The 26,577-nt window shown below is 48.4% G+C and overlaps 1 protein-coding gene and 1 long non-coding RNA gene across 2 annotated transcripts in view; one reads left to right on the top strand and one right to left on the bottom strand.

The window, feature by feature from the left end:
* Positions 1 to 8,099, bottom strand: part of LOC139260434 (interferon-induced protein with tetratricopeptide repeats 5-like) — a 28,711-nt gene extending 20,612 nt beyond the window's left edge. The window contains exons 1-2 of the mRNA XM_070876997.1: positions 7,916 to 8,099; positions 7,285 to 7,639 (exon numbers count right to left, since the gene is read on the bottom strand). Coding sequence (XP_070733098.1) covers positions 7,285 to 7,639; positions 7,916 to 8,099 — 539 coding nt within the window. The remainder of the gene's footprint in view (positions 1 to 7,284; positions 7,640 to 7,915) is intronic.
* LOC139259602 (uncharacterized) overlaps positions 1 to 26,577 on the top strand; it is a 59,169-nt gene that overhangs the window by 29,505 nt on the left and 3,087 nt on the right. The window contains exon 2 of the long non-coding RNA XR_011592611.1: positions 26,012 to 26,168. This is a non-coding gene — a long non-coding RNA (uncharacterized lncRNA). The remainder of the gene's footprint in view (positions 1 to 26,011; positions 26,169 to 26,577) is intronic.

Raw genomic sequence — 26,577 nt, 5'->3', positions numbered from 1 at the left:
ATCTGGCTATCGCTTTCATCATTACAATACCTGGGTGGGTACTGTGGAGGTCACTAATTAAAGTGTCCCTGCCCGTTTTGTCACCGCGACCCGATTACACCATAGGAGGCAGTCTGCCTGTAAGGACATTTCATCTCTGCGCCGCTGGTACGGCTTTATTTCTTCCTGCATCTCTAACAGGACACTAGACCAGCTCCCGTGGAGCACACAGTTTTTTACGAAGGACAGTAAGGGGTGCTGGGTCATCCAGGTTCTAATCTGTCGGGCGGTAATAGGCATTGCTCACTCTCGAATGCTTCCATTACCATAACTAAATCTGCGGGCTGTGCCATCTCTGCCCCCGTGGTGGGAAATGGCAGCCTACTGAGTGCATCGGCACAGTTTTCTGTGCCTGGCCTTTGGCGGATGGCGTAGTTGTATGCGGACAATGTGAGTGCCCATCTCTGGATGCGGGCTGGTGCATTCGTATTTAACCCCTTACTTTCAGAATAGAGGGATATCAGTGGCTTACGGTCGGCTTCCAATTCAAATTTGAGTCCAAACAGATATTGATGCATTTTCTTTACCCCATAAACACACGCTAACGCTTCTTTTTCAATCATGCTGTAGGCCCTCTCAGCCTTAGACAGACTTCTGGATGCATAAGCAACCGGTTGCAATTTCCCAGATTCATCAGCTTGTTGCAATATACACCCGACACCGTATGACGACGCACCACATGCTAGTAACAAACGCTTAATTGGATCATACAACACAAGCAATTTGTTTGAGCATAACAGTTTCCTATCTTTCTCAAGAGCATTTTCTTGGTATTTACCCCATACCCATTCATCTCCTTTACACAGTAAAGAGTGCAGTGGTTCTAAAAGTGTGATAAGACCTGGTAAGAAGTTACCAAAGTAGTTCAGGAGTCCTAGAAACGACCGCAGCTCCGTCACGTTCTATGGTCTCAGTGCATTCTTGATTGCCTCCGTCTTCGAATCGGTGGACCTGATGCCGTCCACCGTAATTCTTCTCCCCAGGAACTCCACTTCAGGCACCAGGAAAACGCACCGAGAATTTTAACCTGAGCCCCACACAATTAAGCCGACTAAGAACCTCCTCCAGGTTCTGCAGGTGTTCGACAGCGTCCCGACCTGTAACCAAGATATCATCCTGGAAGGCCACGGTGCATGGGACCGACTTCAGCAAGCATTCCATGTTCCTTTAGAATATCACCGCAGCTGATCAATCCCAAATGGGCATCTGTTATAAATGAAGAGACCTTTGTGCGTGTTGATGCAGGTGAGGCCCTTCGATGGTTCCTCCAGCTCCTGCGTCATGTAGGCCGAGGTCAAGTCCAGCTTTGCAAATGTTTTTCCTCCCGCCAGCATCACAAATAGGTCGTCTGCCTTTGGTAGCGGGTATTGATCCTGCAGGGAGAAACGATTGATAGTTACTTTGTAATCACCACAGATTCTGACGTTGCCGTCTCCCTTGAGAACTGGAACAATCGGACTGGCCCACTCATTGAATTCGATTGGCGAAATGATGCCCTCTCTTGCAACCGGTCCAGCTCAATCTCCACCCTCTCTCTCATCGTGTACGGTGCCCCTCTCGCCTTGTGATGGATGGGTCGCACCCCCGGAATCAAGTGGATCTGCACTTTTGCTCCTTGGAATTTCCTGATGCCCGGTTCGAACAGTGAGGGGAACTTGTTTAGGACCTGGGCACATGAAGTGTCGTCAGCGGATGAGAGCGCTCGGACGCTGTCCCAGTTCCAGCATATCTTTCCCAGCCAGCTCCTGCCGAACAGCGTGGGGCCATCGCCCAGTACCACCCAGAGTGGTAAATTGTGCATCGCCCCATCATTGGAGACCTTTACGGTATCACTGCCGATTACGGGAATCAGTTCCTTTGTGTACATTCTCAGTTTAATACAAATGGGAGTCAGAACTGGCCTTGAGGCCTTGCTTCACCACAATTTATCGAAAGTCTTTTCGCTCATTATGGGCTGGCTCGCGCCCGTGTCCAGCTCCACTGACAGCGGGAGTCCATTTAATTCAACCTTCAGCATTATCGGGGGACACTTTGTGGTAAATGTGTGCACCCCATATACCTCTGCCTCCTCAGTCAGAGGCTCTGGTTCGTCATGATCCACCGTGGATCTGTCCTCCTCTGCATCATGGTGCTTTGCAGGATTAGCAGGGTTTGCAGCTCGCCTGCACATACATTGGAGGTGTCCCCCTGTTCCACAGCCCTTGCAAACGTATCCTTTGAAGCAGCATGAACAGAAACAATGATCACCTCCGCAGCGCCAACAAGGTATTAATGGCCTTGCATTCACCACCCTTGATGGTGGACTCTGAGATATCTGCGGACATGCAGCTGCAGGCATGTGAGGCCTGACCTGTACATTATGATTCGAAAACAACGTTACTTTGTTCACAGTATTTGCAGCAGCATTCACGTGCTGAGAGATTTGTTTGGTATTATCACTGGTGGCGATGAACGCCTGGGCTATCGCTATGGCTTTACTCAAGGTTGGGTCTCTACAGTCAAAATTTTGCGAAGTATTACTTGGCCTTGCCAAGTACAAAGAAGTCCCTGAGCATGTGTTCCAATTGTCCTTCAAATTCGCAATGTCCTGCAAGGCGTCTTAGCTCGGCGACGTAGCTCGCCACTTCCTGGCCTTCAAACCTCTTATACGTGTAGAACCGGTACCTCGCCATCAGAACGCTTTCCTTTGGGTTTAGATGCTCTCGGACCAGTGTGCACAAATCATCGTATGACTTCTCTGTGGGTTTCGCTGGAGCGAGCAGATTTTTCATGAGGCCATACGGTGGTGCCCCGCAAACGGTGAGGAGGATCGCCCTTCGTTTGGCAGCGTTCGCTTCTCCTTCCAGCTGGTTGGCCACGAAGTATTGGTTGAGTCGCTCCACAAAGGTTTCCCAATCATCTCCCTCCGAAAATGTCTCCAGGATGCCCACGGTTCTCTGCATTGTTGCGGTGGGGTTCGTTGTCTGTATCTCGCCGCCAGTTGTTATGTCTTGAATAAAGAATTTAACCAGATACTGTAAGCTGAAAGTAACAGGTCTCCCGAGTGCTTCTCCAGCCTGTGAGGCCTCCTGATGTACAAGTGCTCCCAAGGGATTGTGGGATCCCTTGGGACTCCAGGGCATGAGCCCTCTGGTGGTTAAACAAAGTATTTACAGATTTACATATATAACAAAAACTGTATGCAGTATTCCATGTGTGGCCTCACCAATACCCTGTATAACTGTAGCAAGACTTCCCTGCTTTTATTCTTCATCCTCTTTGCAATAAAGGCCAAGATTCCATTGGCCTACCTGATCACTTGCTGTACCTGCACACTAACCTTTTGTGTTTCATGTACAAGTACCCCCAGGTTGCACTGTACTGCAGCACTTTGCAATTTTTCCCCATTTAAATAATAACTGTCTCTTTGATTCTTTCTGCCAAAGTTTAAAACCATACACTTTCCAACATTATACTCCATCTGTCAAATATTTGCCCACTCACTTAGCCTGTCTATGTCCTTTTGCAGATTTTTTCTATCTTCCTCACACATTGCTTTTCCTCCCATCATTGTATCATCAGCAAACTTGGCTACGTTACACTCGGTCCCTTCTTCCAAGTCATTAATATTGATTGTAAATAGTTGGGATCCCAGCACTGATTCCTGTGGCACCCCACTAGTTACTGATTGCCAACCCGAGAATGAAGCATTTATCCCGACTCTCTGTTTTCTGTTAGTTAGCCAATCCTCTATCCATCTAATATATTACCCCTAACCCCGTGAGCTTTTATCTTGTGCAGTAACGTTTATGTGGCACCTTGTCAAATGCTTTCTGGAAGTCCAAATACACCACATCCATTGGTTCCCCTTTATCCACCCTGTTCGTTAAATCCTCAAGAATTCCAGCAAATTTGTCAAACATGACTTCCCCTTCATAAATCCATGCTGACTCTGCCTGACTGGATTTTGCTTTTCCAAATGTCCAGCTATTGCTTCTTTAATAATGGACTCCAACATTTTCCCAACCACAGATGTGAGGCTAACTGGTCTATAGTTTCCTGCTTTTTTTCTGCCTCCTTTTTTAAATAGGGGCGTTACATTTGCAGTTTTCCAATCTGCTGGGACCGCCCCAGAATCCAGGGAATTATCCACGTAGCTCTCAGTCTCGTGGATGCACCGCAGTGTCCCCAGCTGGTCTCCTCCCGACTGCAACTGCTCCAAGCTGTCGCTGCCCTTTGTAGTCCCTGCTGATCTCCTTCTGACTTTGATGAGGGCCGTTTCAGTTCAGTGGCAGGGGTGGAAAACTGATTCAAACATGGAGTTTTGGGAAAAATCGGCACGGGAGGCGATGGCACATTCAAAGACTTTGGAGAGGAAAGGAATTTGGAGATGGGTCTGTGATGCACAAGGACAGAGGAGTTGGAGATGAATTGTTTGAGAAGGGTGGTGACAGCAGATTTGAAGGGGAGGGGGACAGTACCTGAGGAGATTTAACAATATGTGCTAATATAGGGGCCAGGAAGGGAAGTAGGGCGGTCATCAATTTGGTGAAAATAGGGTTTGAGTGACAAGGAGGTGGGTCCGATGGACAAGGTGAGCTTGGAGTGGCCATGAGGGGAGATTGGAGAGAAACTAGAGAAAGATACAAGTTCAGAGCTAGGGCAGAGGGAAACTATCGGTGGAGTTTGTCCTGGTGGGCTTGGTCAAAGGACGGAAGTGGTAGACACAGCTGAATGGATGGTCTCAGTGTTCATGACCAAGATGTCCGTGACCTCCTCGCACTTGTTATTGGAGATGAGGGTGGAAGAGGCAGGTGGAGAGGGATTGAAGATTACTGTTTGTCGTGGAGAATAGAAGCCAGGGGTTTTCATTGTGTTTCAGGATGATCGTGGAACAGTGAGCAATTTTGACAAGAGGAGAGCAGGGCCCGATAACACTTCATGTGGTCCAGTAAGATCTGGCGATGAATAGCAAAACCATTTATCCGCTATAAACGATCATGTCTGTGTCTCTTGGAGTTGAGGGAGCAGCGATGAGGTCTGTACCAGGGAGAACAACCAGGGTGAAAGAGAGTAATGGATTAAATGGGGACAAGGGCATCAAAGCTGGAGGTGAGGGTGTGATTGAGCAGGTCAGTAACTGCAGAAATGCTGTGGTGAATGAAGGGTTAAAGGCTAGACAGTTAAGGTTTTGAAAGTGAAGTTGTAAGTGACTAGGGGCTAGATTCTCCATTATATTTGCAGGCATACCGCCCACTTAACGTCCATTTTAACGCTAAAATGTGGTGTAACGCCCATATATCGTCCAGTTAGCCACAAAATGGAAAGTAACGCCCATTTCTAGGTCACTTATCGGCGAGCGTTACTTTCGACATGCACGTAACGCCGATAAAAAATAATACTGCCCGCCCACTTTTTTTGAGCGGAAAGATCAGAATGGGCGAAACCAATGGCCATAATATCACCCAGCGTGACTTTCAGCACCTCGCACGCATATCGCCCACAATCTCGCTCGCTGAAAAAAACGCCGTGAAAAAGTTGAACTGACCTGAAGTACTCTCAGCGGTGTGGACGTCATTTCGTAAATCGCACGTCACTTCATTTAAAAGGCTGCTCTGCTTCAACTTCAGGGGAGTTCGGATGTACTCTGGAGTTCTTTTAAGGTGATGTGAACATCTGAACAGACATCTTATCATACTGTGGATGATTGGATTTTACTTTAGGTGTCTTAGTGGGGACATTTATTGCTTGTGAACAATCGGCATTATACTTATAGTTATTGGAATGGGGCCAGCCATTTCTCAGCCTGCCTTGATGACAACGCAGATGCTGCAGAGTAGAAATGGCACAGGGTGTAATCGACAGCATTATGTGCCCAATCTAAGACGTGCCAGACTGATGAGGAGGACCAGACCAGACACCCGCCGCACTTACAGGTAGAAGCGGTCTTAGCTCGACTTGTCCGAGAACACCTGCCTTCAGAGACTGCGCTTCCACAAGGACGTTATTAGTGAGATATGCCAGCTCATCAGAGCAGATCTGCAGCCTGCCAGCACCTTCAGGACCGCACTGTTCATCGAGGGCAACGTCACTGCGGCACTTTCGTTCTACGCATCCGGTTCCTTTCAGGCTCAATTCGTGGTCGTGTGTTGCATGCTGCACAACTTGGCTTTCAGGAGGGGGCAAGAATTGCCAGAAGGGATTGACGGTCCACCTCAGGAGAGAGAGGAAGAGGAGGACGAGGAGGTGGATGCTGACCTCGGGCCACACAATCAGGCTGGCTATGCAACCATGTCCACGCTCCCCTCTAGACTGCAGGAAAGGGCCCGTGGTGGCTACACAGCTGCTAGACTCTTACGTCAGCATCTCATAATTGAGCGCTTTGCCTGTAAGAACGTTGCTGTTATTGACAAAGCTGACACACTGCTGTGTGTGTAGCTCAGACATCAATGGTGCGCATCACCTTGGTGCCAGTTAAAGTTTAAGTTGATTCAAGTTAAATTTAGTTATACCCATTCATGTTAAGGAATCACCAGTGTGTAATGGTGCAGCTATCTGAGATAATGCGCAACAAGGTTATGTTAAATAAAAAATATTTAATCTGACCATTTGTCTGAAATCATAAGTACAACTGCCACAAACACCCCACCCCCACCCCACCCCACAACACATTTTATAACATTGATATCAATCAAATGGTCAACATTTCCAGCAACACAGAACACAAATGCAAACCAACAAGGTGGCCCCCTCCCCCCATACCCCAGACTTTACAACAAATTTGATACACCAAGATGGAGATATTACAAGACATCACCTGCGGAAATGCACCTCACTTTCCTTCCCACCCCCCCTTCTTCTCCCCACCTCTACCCCTTCCCCTCCTGACTCCACGCCGCCTCTCCTCAGGAGCTGCGTCATTCGGGGGGATGAAGGCAGAGCCGGTGGTTGCACGGATACGAGAGAGGAGGGTCCCGAGGTGGGAACCTTCTCTGAGCCAGAAGCAAGATGTTCCTCCTGGCTTGCATGTGTCGTCGGCATTGGGGGTCCTGCACCTAGGGGTGCAGTGCTGCGCTCCGGGACCACTGGGAGGCCTCTGCCACCAGTGTTCCTGGCTATCGCCTCCAGGGCCTCTGCCATCCACAGAACATACTCCACCATGGTGCCGGACATGCTGGCCAGCTGTCGGGGTATGCCCCACAATGTCTGGAGGACCTGCTGACCTATGTCAACAGTCCTCCTGGACAAGACTACCATGTCGCCGACCTGACCTGCCGCTCGTGGAGCAGACCTGCCGCGTCTAAGAAAGCTCTGCAGGGTCGGCGCTGTCCTGGGGCAACTGAGGTGCCCTGTGGCGAGGAGCTTGGGCCCGGTACCACCAGAGTGGTGGTGTGAATAGCCGCAGGAGCACGAGATGGCGTTGGGGTTGAATGCATTCTGGAGCCTGGCGATGCAGGCTCCTCAAAGTCCGCGCCATCACCCGTAGAGAACGGACCCAGCAGGTTGACGGGCGAGAATCGGTGCTCCTCAGCACCAGATGTAGGATCGTCCCCCGAGTCCAGCCCCTCGCCCCCACCTTCTGGGCTCGGTGGTCTCACCTGGGGCCGCGCTGCTGGCTGAGCTGCAACTCACAAATGAGGAGAAGGGGGTGCTACGCTCACAAGGTGATTGCAGCGCTACACACAGCATATGTACGAAAAAGCACCACCGCTAGCAAAATCATCACAGACACCACATTTGATGACCACCAACACATTCTGCATTGCAATGATTCTCATGAGGCCAGCATTATTTAGAGGACACTTTTAGCAATCATCGATCATATATTATTGGTCGGATATGAGTGGGTGTGGCATCTATTGACTTTACATCACGCAATGGTGTATACTTTACTCACGTGGCATCACTTTCGGTTCTGCAGCTGCTCGCATGGCTGACTGGGGGTGGCTCCCCACGAGTGCGAGCACCCGCTCCTCTATATCGGTGAAGTCGATGATGACTGGTGGCCCCCCACCCGTTCGCCTCTGCTCGGGCCTATTCTTTGAAACTTTCTTCTGTAAAAGGTAATAACAGGACGACATGGCATGAGATCATTGCGTGATATCATTGCTAGGTACTGTCACAGAGACTGATACAACACATAAGCGACAGATGTAATCATGATTATTATGATAATTATTATTCTTTACCTAAAGACGTACACCTTGAACGCAGGTTTGGAGTACAACATTCCCGGTAAAAGTGAAAGACCTCATATTTGATTTTGATCACTCATTACACTTACAAATCAAATTATATAAATATATAAGTACATGTAAACGAATGTCATACTTACTCTGGCGGATCCGACAAGTTCATTCCATCGCTTTCAGCACTGGTTGCCCTCATGTACCTCGTTGGTCACCGACGAGACCACCTCGGCTATCTCAGCACATATCTTCTGGTAGGCCTTTGGGGTGGGCTTCCCACGCCCTCCCTGGGTCAAATCACCCCAGCGTGACTCGACCTCCTGCAGGAAGGAGGCATTTGCCTCATCCGAGAACCTCCTGTCTCTCTTTCATCCTCCCAATTGTTCCTCTCCCAGCTCACTGCTCCCGCCAGCGTTAGTCTCCACAGTGTGCTGTGTCATCTCCTCCACTCCTTCCATTGTAGGCATCAAATTAGAGAAAATATCTGGCTGGTAACAGCTAACATTTTTCTCACAATTGTGTATTAATGTCAAAACTCTCCCTACCTCCCAAAGTAGCCAAACAAGCACCCACACCACACCCACACATGCCCTCACTCCCTCTCTGCTCCCTCTCTCTCTGTCTCCTCTTATTCGCATGTAATGATGACCCCTGACCTCCTGAAGCGCAGGAAACGAGCGTTGTCATGCTGTTGCTAAGGACGGCGACACTTTATGGCAGAAGGTCAAAGATTTAACGCTAACACCCATTTCAGATCGCTCAAGGTAACAGCCATTTTATAAAATGGAAACGCGGGTGTTTGAAAATGGGCGATAATCCGGCGATCTGAAAACGCATATTTACCGCCCACGCCGGAAATAACGCCCACTTTTGGGCGATCTGCACAAAGGTGGAAAGTCTAGCCCTTGGAGTTAAAATCGGGATCACAAAGTCAGTAGAAATGTTTAACAGAGCTGGCAACTGAATTGCTGTGTATGTTATTCTATTTCTGGAAACAAACTCCATGTACAATATTCTAAATAAAAGTGGAGGGCAGGAAAAAGAGTGGGAGAGCGATAGTGATAGGGGATTCAATTGTAAGGGGAATAGATAGGCGTTTCTGCGGCCACAACCGAGACTCCAGGATGGTATGTTGCCTTCCTGGTGCAAGGGACAAGGATATCTCTGAGCGGGTGCAGGACATTCTAAAAATGGAGGGAGAACAGCCAGTTGTCGTGGTGCACATTGGTACCAACGACATAGGTAAAAAAAGGGATGAGGTCCTATGAAACGAATGTAAGGAGCTAGGAGCTAAATTAAAAAGTAGGACCTCAAAAGTAGTAATCTCAGGATTGCTACCAGTGCCACGTGCTAGTCAGAGTAGGAATCGCAGGAGAGCGCAGATGAATACGTGGCTTGAGCAATGGTGCAGCAGGGAGGGATTCAAATTCCTGGGGCATGGAACCGGTTCTGGGGGAGGTGGGACCAGTACAAACCGAACGGTCTGCACCTGAGCAGGACCAGAACCAATGTCCTCGGGGGAGAGTTTGCGAGTGCTGTTGGGGAGGAGTTAAACTAATATGGCAGAGGGATGGGAACCAATGCAGGGATACAGAGGAAAACAAGAAGGAGACAAAAGCAAAAGACAGAAAGGAGATGATGAAAAGTGGAGGGCAGAGAAACCTAAGGCAAAGAACAAAAAGGGCCACTGTACAGCAAAATTCTAAAAGGGCAAAGGGTGTTAAAAAAACAAGCCTGAAGGCTTTGTGTCTTAATGCAAGGAGTATCCGTAATAAGGTGGATGAATTAACTGTGCAAATAGATGTTAACAAATATGATGTGATTGGGATTACAGAGACGTGGCTCCAGGATGATCAGGGCTGGGAACTCAACATCCAGGGGTACTCAACATTCAGGAATGATAGAATAAAAGGAAAAGGAGGTGGGGTAGCATTGCTGGTTAAGGAGGAGATTAATGCAACAGTTAGGAAGGACATTAGCTTGGATGATGTGGAATCTATATGGGTAGAGCTGCAGAACACCAAAGGGCAAAAAACGTTAGTGGGAGTTGTGCACAGACCTCCAAACAGTAGTAGTGATGTTGGGGAGGGCATCAAACAGGAAATTAGGGGTGCATGCAATAAAGGTGCAGCAATTATAATGGGTGACTTTAATATGCACATAGATTGGGCTAATCAAACTGGAAGCAATAAGGTGGAGGAGGATTGCCTGGAGTGCATAAGGGATGGTTTTCGAGACCAATATGTTGAAGAACCAACTAGGGGGAGGCCATCTTAGACTGGGTGTTGTGTAATGAGAGAGGATTAATTAGCAATCTCGTTGTGCGAGGCCCCTTGGGGAAGAGTGACCATAATATGGTGGAATTCTGCATTAGGGTGGAGAATGAAACAGTTAATTCAGAGACCATGGTCCAGAATTTAAAGAAGGGTAACTTTGAAGGTATGAGGCGTGAATTGGCTAGGATAGATTGACGAATGATACTTAAGGGGTTGACTGTGGCTGGGCAATGGCAGACATTTAGAGACCGCATGGATGAACTACAACAATTGTACATTCCTGTCTGGCATAAAAATAAAAAAGGGAAGGTGGCTCAACCGTGGCTATCAAGGGAAATCAGGGATATTATTAAAGCCAAGGAAGTGGCATACAAATTGGCCAGAAATAGCAGCGAACCCGGGGACTGGGAGAAATTTAGAACTCAGCAGAGGAGGACAAAGGGTTTGATTAGGGCAGGGAAAATGGAGTACGAGAAGAAGCTTGCAGGGAACATTAAGACGGATTGCAAAAGTTTCTATAGATATGTAAAGAGAAAAAGATTAGTAAAGACAAATGTAGGTCCCCTGCAGTCAGAATCAGGGGAAGTCATAACGGGGAACAAAGAAATGGCAGACCAATTGAACAAGTACTTTGGTTCGGTATTCACTAAAGAGGACACAAACAACCTTCCGGTTATAAAAGGGGTCGGGGGGTCTAGTAAGGAGGAGGAACTGAGGGAAATCCTTATTAGACGGGAAATTGTGTTGGGGAAATTGATGGGATTGAAGGCCGATAAATCCCCAGGGCCTGATGGACTGCATCCCAGAGTACTTAAGGAGGTGGCCTTGGAAATAGCGGATGCATTGACAGTCATTTTCCAACATTCCATTGACTCTGGATCAGTTCCTATCGAGTGGAGGGTAGCCAATGTAACCCCACTTTTTAAAAAAGGAGGGAGAGAGAGAGAACAGGGAATTATAGACCGGTCAGCCTGACCTCAGTAGTGGGTAAAATGATGGAATCAATTATTAAGGATTTCATAGCAGCGCATTTGGAAAGAGGTGACATGATAGGTCCAAGTCAGCATAGATTTGTGAAAGGGAAATCATGCTTGACAAATCTTCTGGAATTTTTTGAGGATGTTTCCAGTAGAGTGGACATGGGAGAACCAGTTGATGTGGTATATTTGGACTTTCAGAAGGCTTTCGACAAGGTCCCACACAAGCGATTAATGTGCAAAGTTAAAGCACATGGGATTAGGGGTAGTGTGCTGACATGGATTGAGAACTGGTTGTCAGACAGGAAGCAAAGAGTAGGAGTAAATGGGTACTTTTCAGAATGGCAGGCAGTGGCTCGTGGGGTACCGCAAGGGTCTGTGCTGGGGCCCCAGCTGTTTACATTGTACATTAATGATTTAGACGAGGGGATTAAATGTAGTATCTCCAAATTTGCGGATGACACTAAATTGGGTGGCAGTGTGAGCTGCAAGGAGGATGCTATTAGGCTGCAGAGTGACTTGGATAGGTTAGGTGAGTGGGCAAATGCTTGGCAGATGAAGTATAATGTGGATAAATGTGAGGTTATCCACTTTGGTGGTAAAAGCAGAGAGACAGATTATTATCTGAATGGTGACAGATTAGGAAAAGGGGAGGTGCAACGAGACCTGGGTGTCATGGTACATCAGTCATTGAAGGTTGGCATGCAGGTACAGCAGGCGGTTAAGAAAGCAAATGGCATGTTGGCCTTCATAGCGAGGGGATTTGAGTGCAGGGGCAGGGAGGTGCTGCTACAGTTGTACAGGGCCTTGCTGAGGCCACACCTGGAGTAATGTGTACAGTTTTGGTCTCCTAACTTGAGGAAGGACATTCTTGCTATAGAGGGAGTGTAGCGAAGGTTCACCAGACTGATTCCCGGGATGGCGGGACTGACATATCAAGAAAGACTGGATCAACTGGGCTTGCATTCACTGGAGTTCAGAAGAATGAGAGGGGATCTCATAGAAACGTTTAAAATTCTGAGGGGTTTAGACAGGTTCGTTGCAGGAAGAATGTTCCCAATGTTGGGGAAGTCCAGAACCAGGGGTCACAGTCTAAAGATAAGGGGTAAACCATTTAGGACCGAGATGAGGAGAAACATCTTCACCCAGAGAGTGGTGAACCTGTGGAATTCTTTACCACAGAAAGTTGTTGAGGCCAATTCACTAAATATATTCAAAAAGGAGTTGGATGAAGTCCTTACTACTAGGGGGATCAAGGGGTATGGCGAGAAAGCAGGAAGGGGGTACTGAAGTTGCAAGTTCAGCCATGAACTCATTGAATGGCGGTGCAGACTAGAAGGGCCGAATGGCCTACTCCTGCACCTATTTTCTATGTTTCTATGTTTCTATGTAAATGTAAATTTAAATCCAGAAGGAATTCCAATGATCTAAGTGAGCAAAATTGCCCGGCGCCCCGTTTGGTGGCGGTAACCTTCCGGGGCCGGGACATTTATTCGTCACTTCGAGGGGCGGAGCAGTATCGGAGGTGCTCTGTGTCCGTGGAGGGGTGCTCCCAGGCAGTAGTGTGATGCCGAGTCCACGGCCATGCTCCGGAGCTCAGTGCCTCGCTGGCAACATCAGTGCTTCGCAGATCTCCCCTTAGCGCTGACGCGGCAGAAACCCCGCCCCTTCAATTAAAGGGGAAGGCCGCTGCGCGCTCTGCCGTCCCTTTGGCAGCCCCCACTGGTCCACCAGGGATGCCCTCGACCGGGTCAACAGCCGGGCACCCATAACGGAGCTGTGGGCTGCAGGATGGCAGCCCGGTCAATGCGCGGGCCACCATTGTTGGACCGACAGAAGAATATGGCGGCCCATGGCGTATATGGCCTCCCTTTTAAAGGGTGCTCCAGTGGCGGATGTCTGCCAGGTTCGCGTCCCGCAAAGCTGGCGGTGGCACCGGCCTCACCATCCTCGGTGCCCGCGGGCTAAGTTACCCTACGGGGTGCTCAGGGGTTGGTGTGGGGCGGTGACACCGGCCTCACCATCCTCGGTGCCCGCGGGCTAAGTTACCCTACGGGGTGCTCAGGGGTTGGTGTGGGGCGGTGACACCGGCTGCACCATCCTCGGTGCCCGCGGGCTAAGTTACCCTACGGGGTGCTCAGGGGTTGGTGTGGGGCGGTGAGGGGTCCCCCCACATGCTGATGAGGTTATTGCTGGGCGTGCGCCAGCCGGGGCTCAACGACACGCAGCCCCCAAATCTCCAGGGGCAATTTCCCCGCTGGCGCTATCGACCCCTTCCCCCGGGCGATAATCTTGATGCACCCCATTAGCACCCCGCAGAGGCGCTAATGGAGTTATAAAAAAGGGGAATTTCAGTCCCTAAATCTCATAATTCTGTTTGTATGGAAATGATAACACACCGAGTACTGTGCTCACTCAACTCACCATCGGAGGTAAAGTTGAGTAAGGAATTCCTTCGTCAACTTTACCTCCGATGGTGAGTTGAGTGATCACAGTACTCGGTGTGTTGTCATTTCCAGATTATTGGTTTCCTGAATGTGAAACTAGAAACTGAATCTGGTAAACAAAACTTACCCCCACTGTTTTCTCTCCGCCTTCTCACCATATTACTGAAAACCTCCTCTGGAATGCAATTATACAACATGCTTCAGTGACATCTCCATGGTAAATTGATCTCAATGTCGGTAACTCCTAGAACTGGAAAGTCTAGTCAGGCTGCTGAGCCACTGGAACTGTGCTGGAGCAGCACGTCCTGCCCAGCAGTCTGCCCTCGCACTGACACCATCCCCAATCCCAGGGTCAGGGCCATGAGTGTAAAGGGGATGGTCACTTCCAGGACATTCCCCCAGCCTAAGGCCACAGAGCTGAGTTCCTGATCCTTTGCAGCCCGCTCAGTGCAGCTGTATTCATACATTTTAAATGTACAAAGGCATCTTCACACAGTAAGAAGAGCGGGGAACATGAGACTAACAGCCTGAAGCCCTCGAGGGGGACACTTCTGGCCCTGACTGGTGAGGCCGAGGTGGGAGCAGGGCCTGTTTAAACAAGGAATCAGAGTGTCTTTCATTATTGAAAGAAAACAGACCAATTAGTCCCCTCCCGCGGGTTACATGTTCCCACAGACCAATCAGATCACTAGAGCAATATTAATGATATGGGTCACATGATCCCATGGGCCATATACATTGACAGGAGAATAAGAGAGTTGTGGGTTATGCAATTCCGATAGAACAATCGGATTTCAAGGAATCAACACAAACTGAAATGGATCCAATTAGAAAAGTCACCCTGTCCAGACGGGATGAATCCAATGTTGCTGAAGGAAGTAAGAGAGGAAATTGCGGAAGCTCTGACCACAATCTTCCAATCCTTCTCAGACCTGTGAGTGGTGCCAGAGGACTGGAGGATTGCAAATGTTATACCCCTGTTCAAACATGGGGAGAGGGATAAACCCGACAACTACAGGCCAGTCACCTAACATCGATGGTATGGAAAACTTCAGAAACAAGAATCCGGGACAAAATTAATTGGCATTTGTCAAAGTATACGCTACTAAATGAAAGCAAGCACAGATTTGTTAAAGGCAAATCAAGTTTGTCGAACTTGATTGAGTTCTTTGATAAAGTAACGGAGAGGCTTGAAGAGAGTAATGCAGTTGATATTGTGCATATGGAGTTTAAAAGGAGTTTGATGAAGTGCCACATATTAGACTTGTTAGCAAAATTGAAGCCCATGGGATAAAAGGGCCAGTGGCTGTGTCCATATAAAATTAGCTAAGGGACAGAAAGCAGGCAGTAGTAGTGAACGCTTGTTTTTCAGACTGTAGGGAAATGTGTTTGGACCACTGGTCTTGTTATATACATATTAATGAGCTGCTCGTAGGTGTATGGGGCATAGTTTCAATGTTTGCAGATGAGATGAAACTCAGAAATATATTAAACAGTGAGGAGGATAGTAACAGGTTTCAGGAGAACGTAAAAAAACTGGTGCAATGGACAGACACCTGGCAGATGAAATCTAATGCAGAGACATGTGAAGTGATTCATTTTGGTACGAAAAATGAGGAGAGGCAATATAAGGTAAATGGCCCAATTTTGAAGGGTGCAGAAAAAGAGCGCATGTAAGTACGCAAGTCTTTGAAGGTGGAAGACAAGTTGAGAAGACTGTTAAAAAGGCATACAGGATCCTTGGCTTTTTATATAGAGGCATAGAGTACAAAAGACAGGAATCGTCGGACTAGATTTTGCACTTTTGTACAGATCGCCCAAAAATGTGCGTTATTTCCAGTGTGGGTGGTCAAAATGGGTTTTCAGATCGCCGGCTTGTCGCCCATTCTCAAAGCCCCTAGTCTCCATTTTTGAAATTGGGCGTTACCACGAGCGATATGAAATGGGCGGTAGCGTTAAATCTCTCTGACCTTCTGCCGTAAAGTGTGGCCGTCCTTAGCAACGGCATGGCAACGCTCGATTCCCGTGATTCAGGAGGTCAAGAGTCACCATGACATGCGCAGAAGAGGAGACAGAGAGAGAGGGAGCTGAGAGGGAATGAAGGTGTGTGTGGGTGTGGTGTGGCTGCTTTGGGAGGAAGGAGGGAGAGTTTAGAGCTTTGGAGCAAATAGGGAAACAAAACTTAGCTGTTACCAAACAGGTATTTGCCCAAATTTGGCCTAAAATGGAGGGAGAGGAGGAGGCATCACAACATACTGTGGAGAGAGCAGTGAGCTGGGAGACGAACACATTGGAGGCTGCAAAAGAGCCAGGAGGTTCTCGGATGAGGCAAATGCCTCCCTCCTGCAGGAGGTCGAGTCACGCTGGGGTGATGTGACCCAAGGAGGGCGTGGGAAGCCCACCCCAAAGGCCTACCAGAAGATATGGACCGAGATAACAGAGGTGGTCTCGTCGGCGACCAACGTGGTGCGTGAGGGCAACCAGCGCCGCAAACGATGGAACGACCTTGTGGGATCCACAAGAGTAAGTATTACATTGATATACATGTACTTATGTAGTTATATAATTTGATTTGTAAGTACCATGAGTGACTATCAGCAGATGGGAGGTCTTTCACTTTTACCGGGAACGTTGAAGTCAAGACCTGCGGTCACGGTGTACGTCTTTAGGTAAAGAATGATAATTATCATAATAATCATGATTACATCTGTCGGTTATGTGTTGTATCAGTCTCTGTGACAGAACCAAGCAAAGATCTCACACAATGATCCCATGCCATGTCGTCTTGTCACCTTTTACAGAAGAAGCTATCGGCGATGAGGTCCGTGCAGAGGTGAACGGGTGAGGGGTCACCAGTCCCCAGCGACATCACTGAGACAGAGGAGCGGGTGCTTGCACTCATGGGGAAGCAGCCCCTGGATGGCCACGCAAGGAGCTGCAGACCCTGAAGTGATGCAATGTGAGTAAAGTATACACCATTGCGTGATGTAAAGTCAATACATGCCACACCCACTCATATCTGAACAATCATATAAATTTTTCCTAGAAATAATGCTGGCCTAATGAAATCATTGCAATGCACAATGTGTTGATGGTCATGAAATGTGATGTCTGTGATGATTTTGAGAGCGGTGGTGCTTTTATCGTGCATATGCTGTGTGTAGCGCTGTAATCACCTTGTGACCCTAGCACCCCCTTCTCCTCGAATAACCTCATTTGTGTTTTGCAGATCAGCCAGCAGCACAACACCAGGCAAGACCACAGAGGCCAAAAGGTGGGGGCGCGGGGCCAGACTCACCAGACGATCCTACATCTGCTGAGGAGGTCCGATTCTCGCCCGGCAATCCGCTGGGTCTCTTCTCTACAGATGAGAGCGCGGACTTCGAGGAACCTGCATCACCACGCTCCAGAAGCCATTCCACCCCAAGGCCATCTCGTGCTACTCCGGTCATTCCCGCCTCCACTCTGGAGGTACCGGCTCCAAGCACCTGGCCACAGGGCACCCCATTTGTCCTCAGGACGGCGCCCACCCCGCGGAGGTTTCGTGGACACGGCAGGTCTGGTCCACGAGTGCGACATGAGAGCGGAGAGATGGTAGACTTGTCCAGGAGGACTGTAAACATTGATGACCAGCTCCTTGATGCATTGGGGGGCATATCCCGACAGCTGGCCACCATGACTGAGTACGTTCCATGGATGGCAGAGGCCCTGGAGGAGATAGCCAGGAACACTGCTGGCACAGGCCTCCCAGTGGTCCCCGAGAGTGGCACTCCATCCCTCGGTTCCGCACCACCACTGTGAACGACAGATGAGAGGCAGGACCAAGATCCTGCTTCTGGATCAGAGAATCTTCCCCCCTCGGCACCCCCTGCTCCCGTACCCATGCAACCACCGTCTCTGCCTTCATACCCCCCGCAATGAGGCACTGCCTGAGGAGCTCTTCGGCCAGGCGGCATGGAGCGAGGAGGGGAAGGGGTAGAGGTGGGGAGAAGAAGGGGAGGTGGGAAGGAAAGTGAGGTGCATGTCCGCAGGTGATGACTGTGTTATATCTCCATCTGGGTGTATGCAATTTGTTGTAATGTATGGGGGGAGGGGACCACCCTCCTGCTTTGCCTTTGTATTCTGTGTTGCTGGACATGTTGAATATTTGATTGATGTCAATGGTGAAAAAAGTGGGGTGTGGGCGGGGATGGGGTGTTTTTGCCCAAGATACTTAAGATTTCAGGCCAATGTTGGAAAAACATTTTTTTATTGAACATAACCTTGTTGCGCATTGTCTCAGATAGCTGGACTGTTACACACTGGTGATTCCTTAACATGAAAGGGTTAAATAAAACTTAATTCAATCAAAGTAAACTTTAACTGGCACCAAGGTAATGGCCACCATTGATGTCTGAGCTGCACACACACAGCAGTGTGTCAGCGTTGTCACTTACAGCAACGTTCTCTCAGGCAAATCGTTCAGATATCAGCTCTTCACATAAGAGTCTTGCAGCTTTGTAGCCACCATGGGCCCTTTCCTGCGGTCTGGAGGGGGTCGTGGGCATGGTTGCATAGTCAGCCTGATTGTCTGGCCCTAGGCCATCGTCCAGCCCCTTGTTCGTCCTCTTCCTCTCTCTCCTGAGGTGGAGCATCAGTCCCTTCTGGCAATTCTTGTCCCCTCCTGATAGCCAGGTTGTGCAGCATGGAGCACACGACCACAAATTTACCTACTTGCTCAGTGTTGGATTGTAGCTCCCCTCCTGAGTGGTCCAGGCATCTGAAGCGCTGTTTAAGCACAGTTATTGTTTTCTGGACCACATTGCATGTGTCTCTGTGGGTCTGGTTGTATCACTTCTCGGCCTCGGTGTGGGTGTCACCAGGGGGATCATCAGCCAGGTGATGAGGCCATATCAGTTATCACCAAGCATCCAACATTATCCTTGTGGCTGACTCTTAAAGATGTCAGAGACAGCGCTCTCACGCAGGGTGTGAGCCTGATCGAAGCTGCCCGGACATTTGGCATTCACTGCCATTATGATCTGGTTGTGGTCGACAACTAGTTGGACCTTCAGGGAGTGAAATCCTTTTCTGTTCTGAAAAATCTCTGGGTCCTGAGAAGGTGGCCGCATGGAAATGTGAGTGCACTGTATTGCTCCCTGCACCCTGGGGAAGTTAGCAATGAGGTAGAATGCTCCAGCCCTGTCAGTCCGAGCCTCCATGGTCATGAAGAAGCTGATAAAGTCCATCCTTCATGCGTACAGGGCCTCTGTGACCTATCTAATGCAGCGATGGTTGGCATGGTGAGATAGAAGGGAAATCTCGACCGCGAAGTCCCGAAAGGAACCGGACACGTAGAAAGATAGTGTCGCGGTGACCTTGACCTCGACCGACACTGATGTCCTGATGGCAGGCTACATATGTGGCCTGATGAGCTCACATATTTCATTGATCACCACCTTGTGGAAGTGCATTCTCCGAAGGCAGGTGTGCTCGGACATGTCGAGGTAAAACCTCTTTTACCTGTAAGTGTGGGGTGTGTATGGTCTGGACCTCCTCCTCATTCTTGCATGTGTTAAATTGGGGACACAATGAGCCATCTGCACTCTGCAGCAGCTGCGTATTAATCGATGCAGGCTGAAAAATGGCTGGCCCCATTGCAATGAAAGTATAATAGTGATTGATCAGAAACAATAATTTCCTCACTAAAATACACCTACACTAAACCCCCAATAGTCCAGAGTCTGAAAATATATCTGTTGAGATGGTCACTTCACCTGAGAAGAACTCCAGAGTCAATGCAAACTCCCCCGAAGTTGAAGCAGCCTTTTGAATGAAACGATCTGCGATTTAAAAAATGGCGTCCACACCGCTGTCATTCGGTCAGAAGAGTTGCACTTTTTCTGAGCGGTGTTTTGGGTGAACGATATTGTGGGCGAGATGTGTGCGAGGTGGTGAAAGTCACGCTGGGTGATCTCCTGCCCGTTATTTTTGGCAAATGTGATCTTTACGACAAAAAAAGATGGGCGGGCGGTATTATTGAATCTCGGCGTTAATTACATGCGGAAACTACCGCTGGCCGATATTGTGGCCGTTGATTTCGCCCATTCTGATGATTCCGCCCAAAAAAAGTTGGGCGGTCGGTATTATTTTTTCCCGGTGTTACGCACATGGGGAAAGTAATGCTCGGCGACAAGTGTCCAAAAATGCCCGTCAGTTTCCACTTTGTGGCTAAGTGGGCGATATATGGGCGTTATACGTCATTTCAGCAGTGAAATGGGCATTAAGTGGGCGTTATGCATGCAAAAACAGTGGAAAATCTGGCCCATCGAATCTTACAGCACAGAAGGAGGTCCTTCGGCCCGTCGTGCCTGGGCCGGCCCTTTGGAAGAGTTGTTTAATTTAGTCCCACACCCCAGCTTTTTCCCCATAACCCTGAAAATTAGTTATCTTCAAATATGTGAGACAAAATATACTAAGCCTTTATAAAACATGGTTAGGCCCCATCAAGAGTCCTGTGGCTAACTCTGGGCACCACACTTTAGGAAGGATGGCAAGGCCTGAGAGTGGGTGCAGAGGAGATTTACTAGAACGGGTCCAGGGTGGGAAGATTTCAGTTGTGTTGAGAGATGGAGAAATTGAGGTTGTTCTCCTTAGAGCAGTGAAGATTAAGGGGAGATTTGATCGAGGTGTTCATAGAAACATAGAAACATAGAAAATAGGTGCAGGAGTAGGCCATTCAGCCCTTCTAGCCTGCACCGCCATTCAATGAGTTCATGGCTGAACATGAAACTTCAGTACCCCCTTCCTGCTTTCTCGCCATACCCCTTGATTCCCCGAGTAGTAAGGACTTCATCTAACTCCCTTTTGAATATATTTAGTGAATTGGCCTCAACTACTTTCTGTGGTAGAGAATTACACAGGTTCACCACTCTCTGGGTGAAGAAGTTTCTCCTCATCTCGGTCCTAAATGGCTTACCCCTTATCCTTAGACTGTGACCCCTGATTCTGGACTTCCCCAAAATTGGGAACATTCTTCCTGCATCTAACCTGTCCAGTCCCGTCAGAATTTTATATGTTTCTATGAGATCCCCTCTCATCCTTCTAAACTCCAGTGAATACAGGCCCAGTCGATCCACTCTCTTCTCATATGACAGTCCTGCCATCCCGGGAATCAGTCTGGTGAACCTCCGCTGCATTCCCTCAATAGCAAGAATGTCCTTCCTCAGATTAGCAGACCAAAACTGAACACAATATTCCAGTTGGGGCCTCACCAAGGCCCTGTACAACTGCAATAAGACTTCCCTGCTCCTATATTCAAATCCCCTTGCTATGAAGGCCAACATACCATTTTCTGCCTTCACCGCCTGCTGTACCTGCATGCCAATCTTCAATGATTGATGTACATGACACCCAGGTCTCGCTGCACCTCCCCTTTTCCTAATCTGCCGCCATTCAGATAATATTCTGCCTTCGTGATTTTGCCCCCAAAGTGGATAACCTCACATTTATCCACATTATACCGCATCTTCCATGTATTTGCCCACTCACCTAACCTGTCCAAGTCACCCTGCAGCCTCTTAGCATCCTCCTCACAGCTCACACCGCCACCCAGTTTAGTGTCATCTGCGAACTTGGAGATATTACACTCAATTCCATCATCCAAATCATTAATGTATATTGTAAAGAGTTGGGGTCCCAGCACTGAGCCCTGCGGCACTCCACTAGTCACTGCCTGCCATTCTGAAAAGGACCCGTTAATCCCGACTCTCTGCTTCCTGTCTGCCAACCAGTTCTCTATCCACGTCAGTACATTACTCCCAATATCATGTGCTTTAATTTTGCACACCAATCTCTTGTGTGGGACCTTGTCAAAAGCCTTTTGAAAGTCCAAATACACCACATCCACTGGTTCTCCCTTGTCCACTCTACTGGTTACATCCTCAAAAAATTCCAGAAGATTCGTCAAGCATGATTTCCCCTTCATAAATCCATGCTGACTTGGACCAATCCTATCACTGCTTTCCAAATGTGCTGCTATTTCATCCTTAATGATTGATTCCAACACTTTCCCCACGCCTGATGTCAGGCTAACCCGTCTATAATTACCCGTTTTCTCTCTCCCTCCTTTTTTAAAAAGTGGTGTTACATTAGCAACCCTCCAGTCCATAGGAACCGATCCAGAGTCCATAGACTGTTGGAAAATTATCACCAAAGCATCCACTATTTCAAGGGCCACTTCCTTAAGTACTCTGGGATGTAGACTATCAGGTCCTGGGGATTTATCGGCCTTCAATCCCGTCAATTTCTCGAACACAATTTCCCGCCTAATAAGGATATCCTTCAGTTCCTCCTTCTCACAAGACCTTCGGTTCCCTAGTACATCGGGAAGGTTATTTGTGTCTTCCTTTGTGAAGACAGAACCAAAGTACTTGTTCAATTGGTCTGCCATTTCTCTGTTCCCCATTATAAATTCACCCGAATCCGATTGCAAGGGACCAACGTTTGTCTTCACTAATCTTTTTCTCTTCACATATCTATAGAAGCTTTTGCAGTCATTTTTTATGTATCCGGCAAGCTTACTCTCGTACTCTATTTTCCCCCTCTTAATTAAACCCTTTGTCCACCTCTGCTGTATTCTAAATTTCTCCCAGTCCTCCGGCTTGCTACTTTTTCTGGCTAATTTGTATGCCTCTTCCTTGGATTTAACACTATCCTTAATTTCCCTTGTTAGCCACGGTTGAGCCACCTTCACCGTTTTATTTTTACTCCAGAGAGGGATTTACAAATGTTGAAGTTCATCCATGTGATCTTTAAAGGTTTGCAATTGCCTATCCACCGTCAACCCTTTAAGCATCATTTGCCAGACTAATCTAGGCAATTCGCGCCTCATACCATCAAAGTTACCTTTCCTTAAGTTCAGGACCCTAGTTTCTGAATTAACTTTGTCATTCACCATCTTAATAAAGAATTCTACCATATTATGGTCACTCTTCCCCAAGGGGCCTCGCACAACAAGATTGCTGATTAGTCCCTTCTCATTACACATCACCCAGTCTTGGATGGCCAGCTCTCTGGTTGGTTCCTCAACATATTGGTCTAGAAAACCATCCCTAATACACTCCAGGAAATCCTCCTCCACCGCATTGCTACCAGTTAGGTTAGCCCAATCAATATATAGATTAAAGTCGCCCATGATTACTGCTGTACCTTTATTGCACACGTCCCTTGTTTCTTGTTTGATGCTGTCCCCAACTTCAGTACTACTATTTGGTGGCCTGTACACAACTCCCACTCGCGTTTTCTGCCCTTTGCTATTCCATAGCTTCACCCATACCAATTCCACATGATCCAAGCTAATGTCCTTCCTTACAATTGCATTAATTTCCTCTTTAACCAGCAATGCCACCCCGCCTCCTTTTCCTTTCTGTCTATATATCCTAAATGCTGAATACCCCTGCATGTTGAGTTCTCAGCCTTGGTCACCCATGTCTCCGTGATGCCAATCACATCATACCAGTTAACTGCTATCTGCGCAGTTAATTTGTCCACCTTATTCCGAATACTCCTCGCATTGAGGCACAGAGCTTTCAGGCTTGTCTTTTGAACATACTTTGACCCTTCCGAATTCTGCTATAAAGTGGCCCTTTTCGTTTTTTGCCTTGGGTTTCTCTGCCCTCCACTTTTACTATTCTCCTTTCTATCTTTTGCTTCTGTCTCCATTTTATTTCCCTCTGTCTCCCTGCATAGGTTCCCATCCCCCTGCCATATTAGTTTTAACTCCTCCCAAACAGCACTAGCAAACACTCCCCCTAGGACATTGGTTCCGGTCCTGTCCAGGTGCAGACCGTCCGGTTTGTACTGGTCCCACCGCCCCCAGAACCAGTTCCAATGTCCCAGGAATTTGAATCCCTCCTTTCTGCACCACTGCTCAAGCCATGTATTCATTTGAGCTATCCTGCGATACCTACTCTGACTGGCACGTGGCACTGGTAGCAATCCTGAGATTACTACTTTTGAGGTCCTACTTTTTAATTTAACTCCTAGCTCCCTAAATTTGTCTCGTAGGACCTCATCCCATTTTTTACCTATATCATTGGTACCTATATGCACCACAACAACTGACTGTTCACCCTCCCTTTTCAGAATGTCCTGCACCCGCTCCGAGACATCCTTGATCCTTGCACCAGGGAGGCAACATACCATCCTGGAGTCTTGGTTGCGGCCGCAGAAATGCCTATTTATTCACCTTACAATCGAATCCCCTATCACTATTGCTCTCCCACTCTTTTTCCTACCCTCCTGTGCAGCAGAGCTAGCCACGCTGCCATGAACCTGGCTGCTGCTGCTCTCCCCTGATTAGTCATCCCCCTCAACCTAACCCAAAGCGGTGTATCTGTTTTGCAGGTGGATGACCGCAGGGGACCCCTGCACTATCTTCCTTGCACTGCTCTTCCTGTTGGTCTTCCATTCCCTATCTGGCTGTGAACCCTTAACCTGCGGTAAGACCAACTCATGAAATGTGCTATTCACATCTTTCTTAGCATTGTGCATGCTCCAAAGTGAATCCACCCGCAGCTCCAGTTCCGCAACACGGTTCGTCAGGAGCTGGAGGCGGATACACTTCCCGCACACGGAGTTGTCAGGGACACCGGAGGCGTCCCTGATTTCCCACATGGTACAGAAAGAGCATAACACGTGTCCGAGCTCTCCTGTCATGACTTAACCCCTAGATGAACTTAATTTGGCAGCAACAATGCTAAAGGTTACTTACTGAAATAGAAAAGAGAATGAAAAGCTTCACCAGTGTTGAATTCAAGGAATTCATGACCAGCAATGGGGTCAAGCACATCACATCTGTCCAATTCAAGCCCGCATCCAACGGCCAGGCAGAACGGGCAGTTCATTCATCAAGCAAAGCTTGAAACGCATGTCGGAAGGCTCCCTGCAGACCCGCCTGCCCCGAGTCATGCTCAGCTACCGCACTAGATCCCACTCGCTCACCGGGGTTCCCCCAGCCAAGCTGCTCATGAAAAGTGTGCTCAAAACAAGACTCTGTCTTGTCCACCCTGATCTCCATGATCACGTCGAGGATAGGCAGCATCAACAAAGCATGTACCATGATCGCGCAAATTTGTGATGCGATATTGAAGTCAATGACCCTGTATTTGTACTCAACTATGGACATGGTCCCAAATAGCTTGCTGACACTTTCATAGCCAAAGAAGGGAGTAGGGTGTTTCAGGTCAAACTCGCAAATGGACTAACTTGCAGAACACATTTAGACCAAACCAAACTGCGATTCACAGACAGCCACGAGCAACCTGAAGAAGACACCACCAACTTTGATCCTCCGGCACATACAAGTGGCAACCAACATCACGGTTGACCATGAAGCCCAGCAAGGCCAGCTGCGCTGCAGCCCAGCGAAGAACCAACTGCCTCACCTGCACCTGCATTTGTACCGAGAAGATCGTCTAGGGAGCGGAAAGCCCCAGATCGTCTCACCCTGTAAATAAGTATACTATTGACTTTGGGAGGGAGTGATGTTATGTATGCAACCCGATATAACCAGCATTCTACTGCCACCAGAGAGTGTATCTGTTGGAGTTCCAAGGGATCCCAGCATCCCTTGGCAGTAATGTTTATAAGCAGGCCTCCCATGCTGTACCAGCACTCTGGAGTTAGAATAAAGAGACTAAGGTCACACTTACTCACGTCTACAGTACTCAGTCACATTGCTTTGTTCAAGATATAACACGAATGGAGGGAGGCCCAGAGCTCCCTGGTTTAGTGAGGAGGTGCTGGAAGAACTTGTATGTGAATTGGAGTGCCATTATAAAGACCTTACCCGGGATGGTCGTGGCAAGCCTGCACCACCCGAATACAGACACATTTGGCGGGAGATGGGGGAGGCTGTGTCCTCAGTGAGCAATGTTGTGTGGGATGGAGACCAGTGTAGGAAACGATGGAACCATATGGTTGCATCATCAAGAATAAATAAACATGTATTGTTGCACTCCCATACTATTCCAAAAGGTTCTCTGTCCGTTGTGTCTGTGTGGTTGTGTGTGCGGGTGTTACATGAGCAAAACAGGTAAAGGCTGCAACTTTTATTTCTGCAGAAGAAAAGAGCATCCAACACATCAAAGCAGAGTGGCATGGGAGGGGGCTCACCAGATTTCATCGAGGTGACTAGCTTAGAGGAGCGTGCTTTGGCTGTGGTGGGTGACCACCCCCGTGCCACCACACAGGGTGGTGCAGATCCCGTGCTAGAGCAGGGTAAGCATTACTGAATCTCCGGTCTGTGTCACGCTCATGTCATGCAAGGTCATGTAATGTTATGTCAACTGTTTTTTATCGCACTGTGTGTCGCCCATTAATGCTGTGCTCATGTAGCGATGGAAGTCCTTGAAGTAAGAATGTGAAATGTGACGGAAACATGTCACATGACCCAACCCCCCCCCCACCTGCTACACACCTAAATGTTGTCCTCTACGTCCAGATGTTGATTGGGACAGCACCGATCAATGCACCCCATCCACCTCTGATACACAAAGGCAGTGTCAAACAACCCGCCTTCCACCTCGACACCATCAGCAGCTCAACACACCAGCTCCTTCCCCCACCCACCAGATCACACACATCCCCCACATCAACCTCCGCCACCCAGAGACAGAGACACGAAGAC

Source organism: Pristiophorus japonicus, chromosome 3 (genome assembly GCF_044704955.1).
Source record: "Pristiophorus japonicus isolate sPriJap1 chromosome 3, sPriJap1.hap1, whole genome shotgun sequence".
NCBI lineage: Eukaryota > Metazoa > Chordata > Chondrichthyes > Pristiophoridae > Pristiophorus > Pristiophorus japonicus.
The sequence above is the reverse complement of the archived record's forward strand: the minus strand, read 5'-3'. Positions and strand labels throughout refer to the sequence as shown.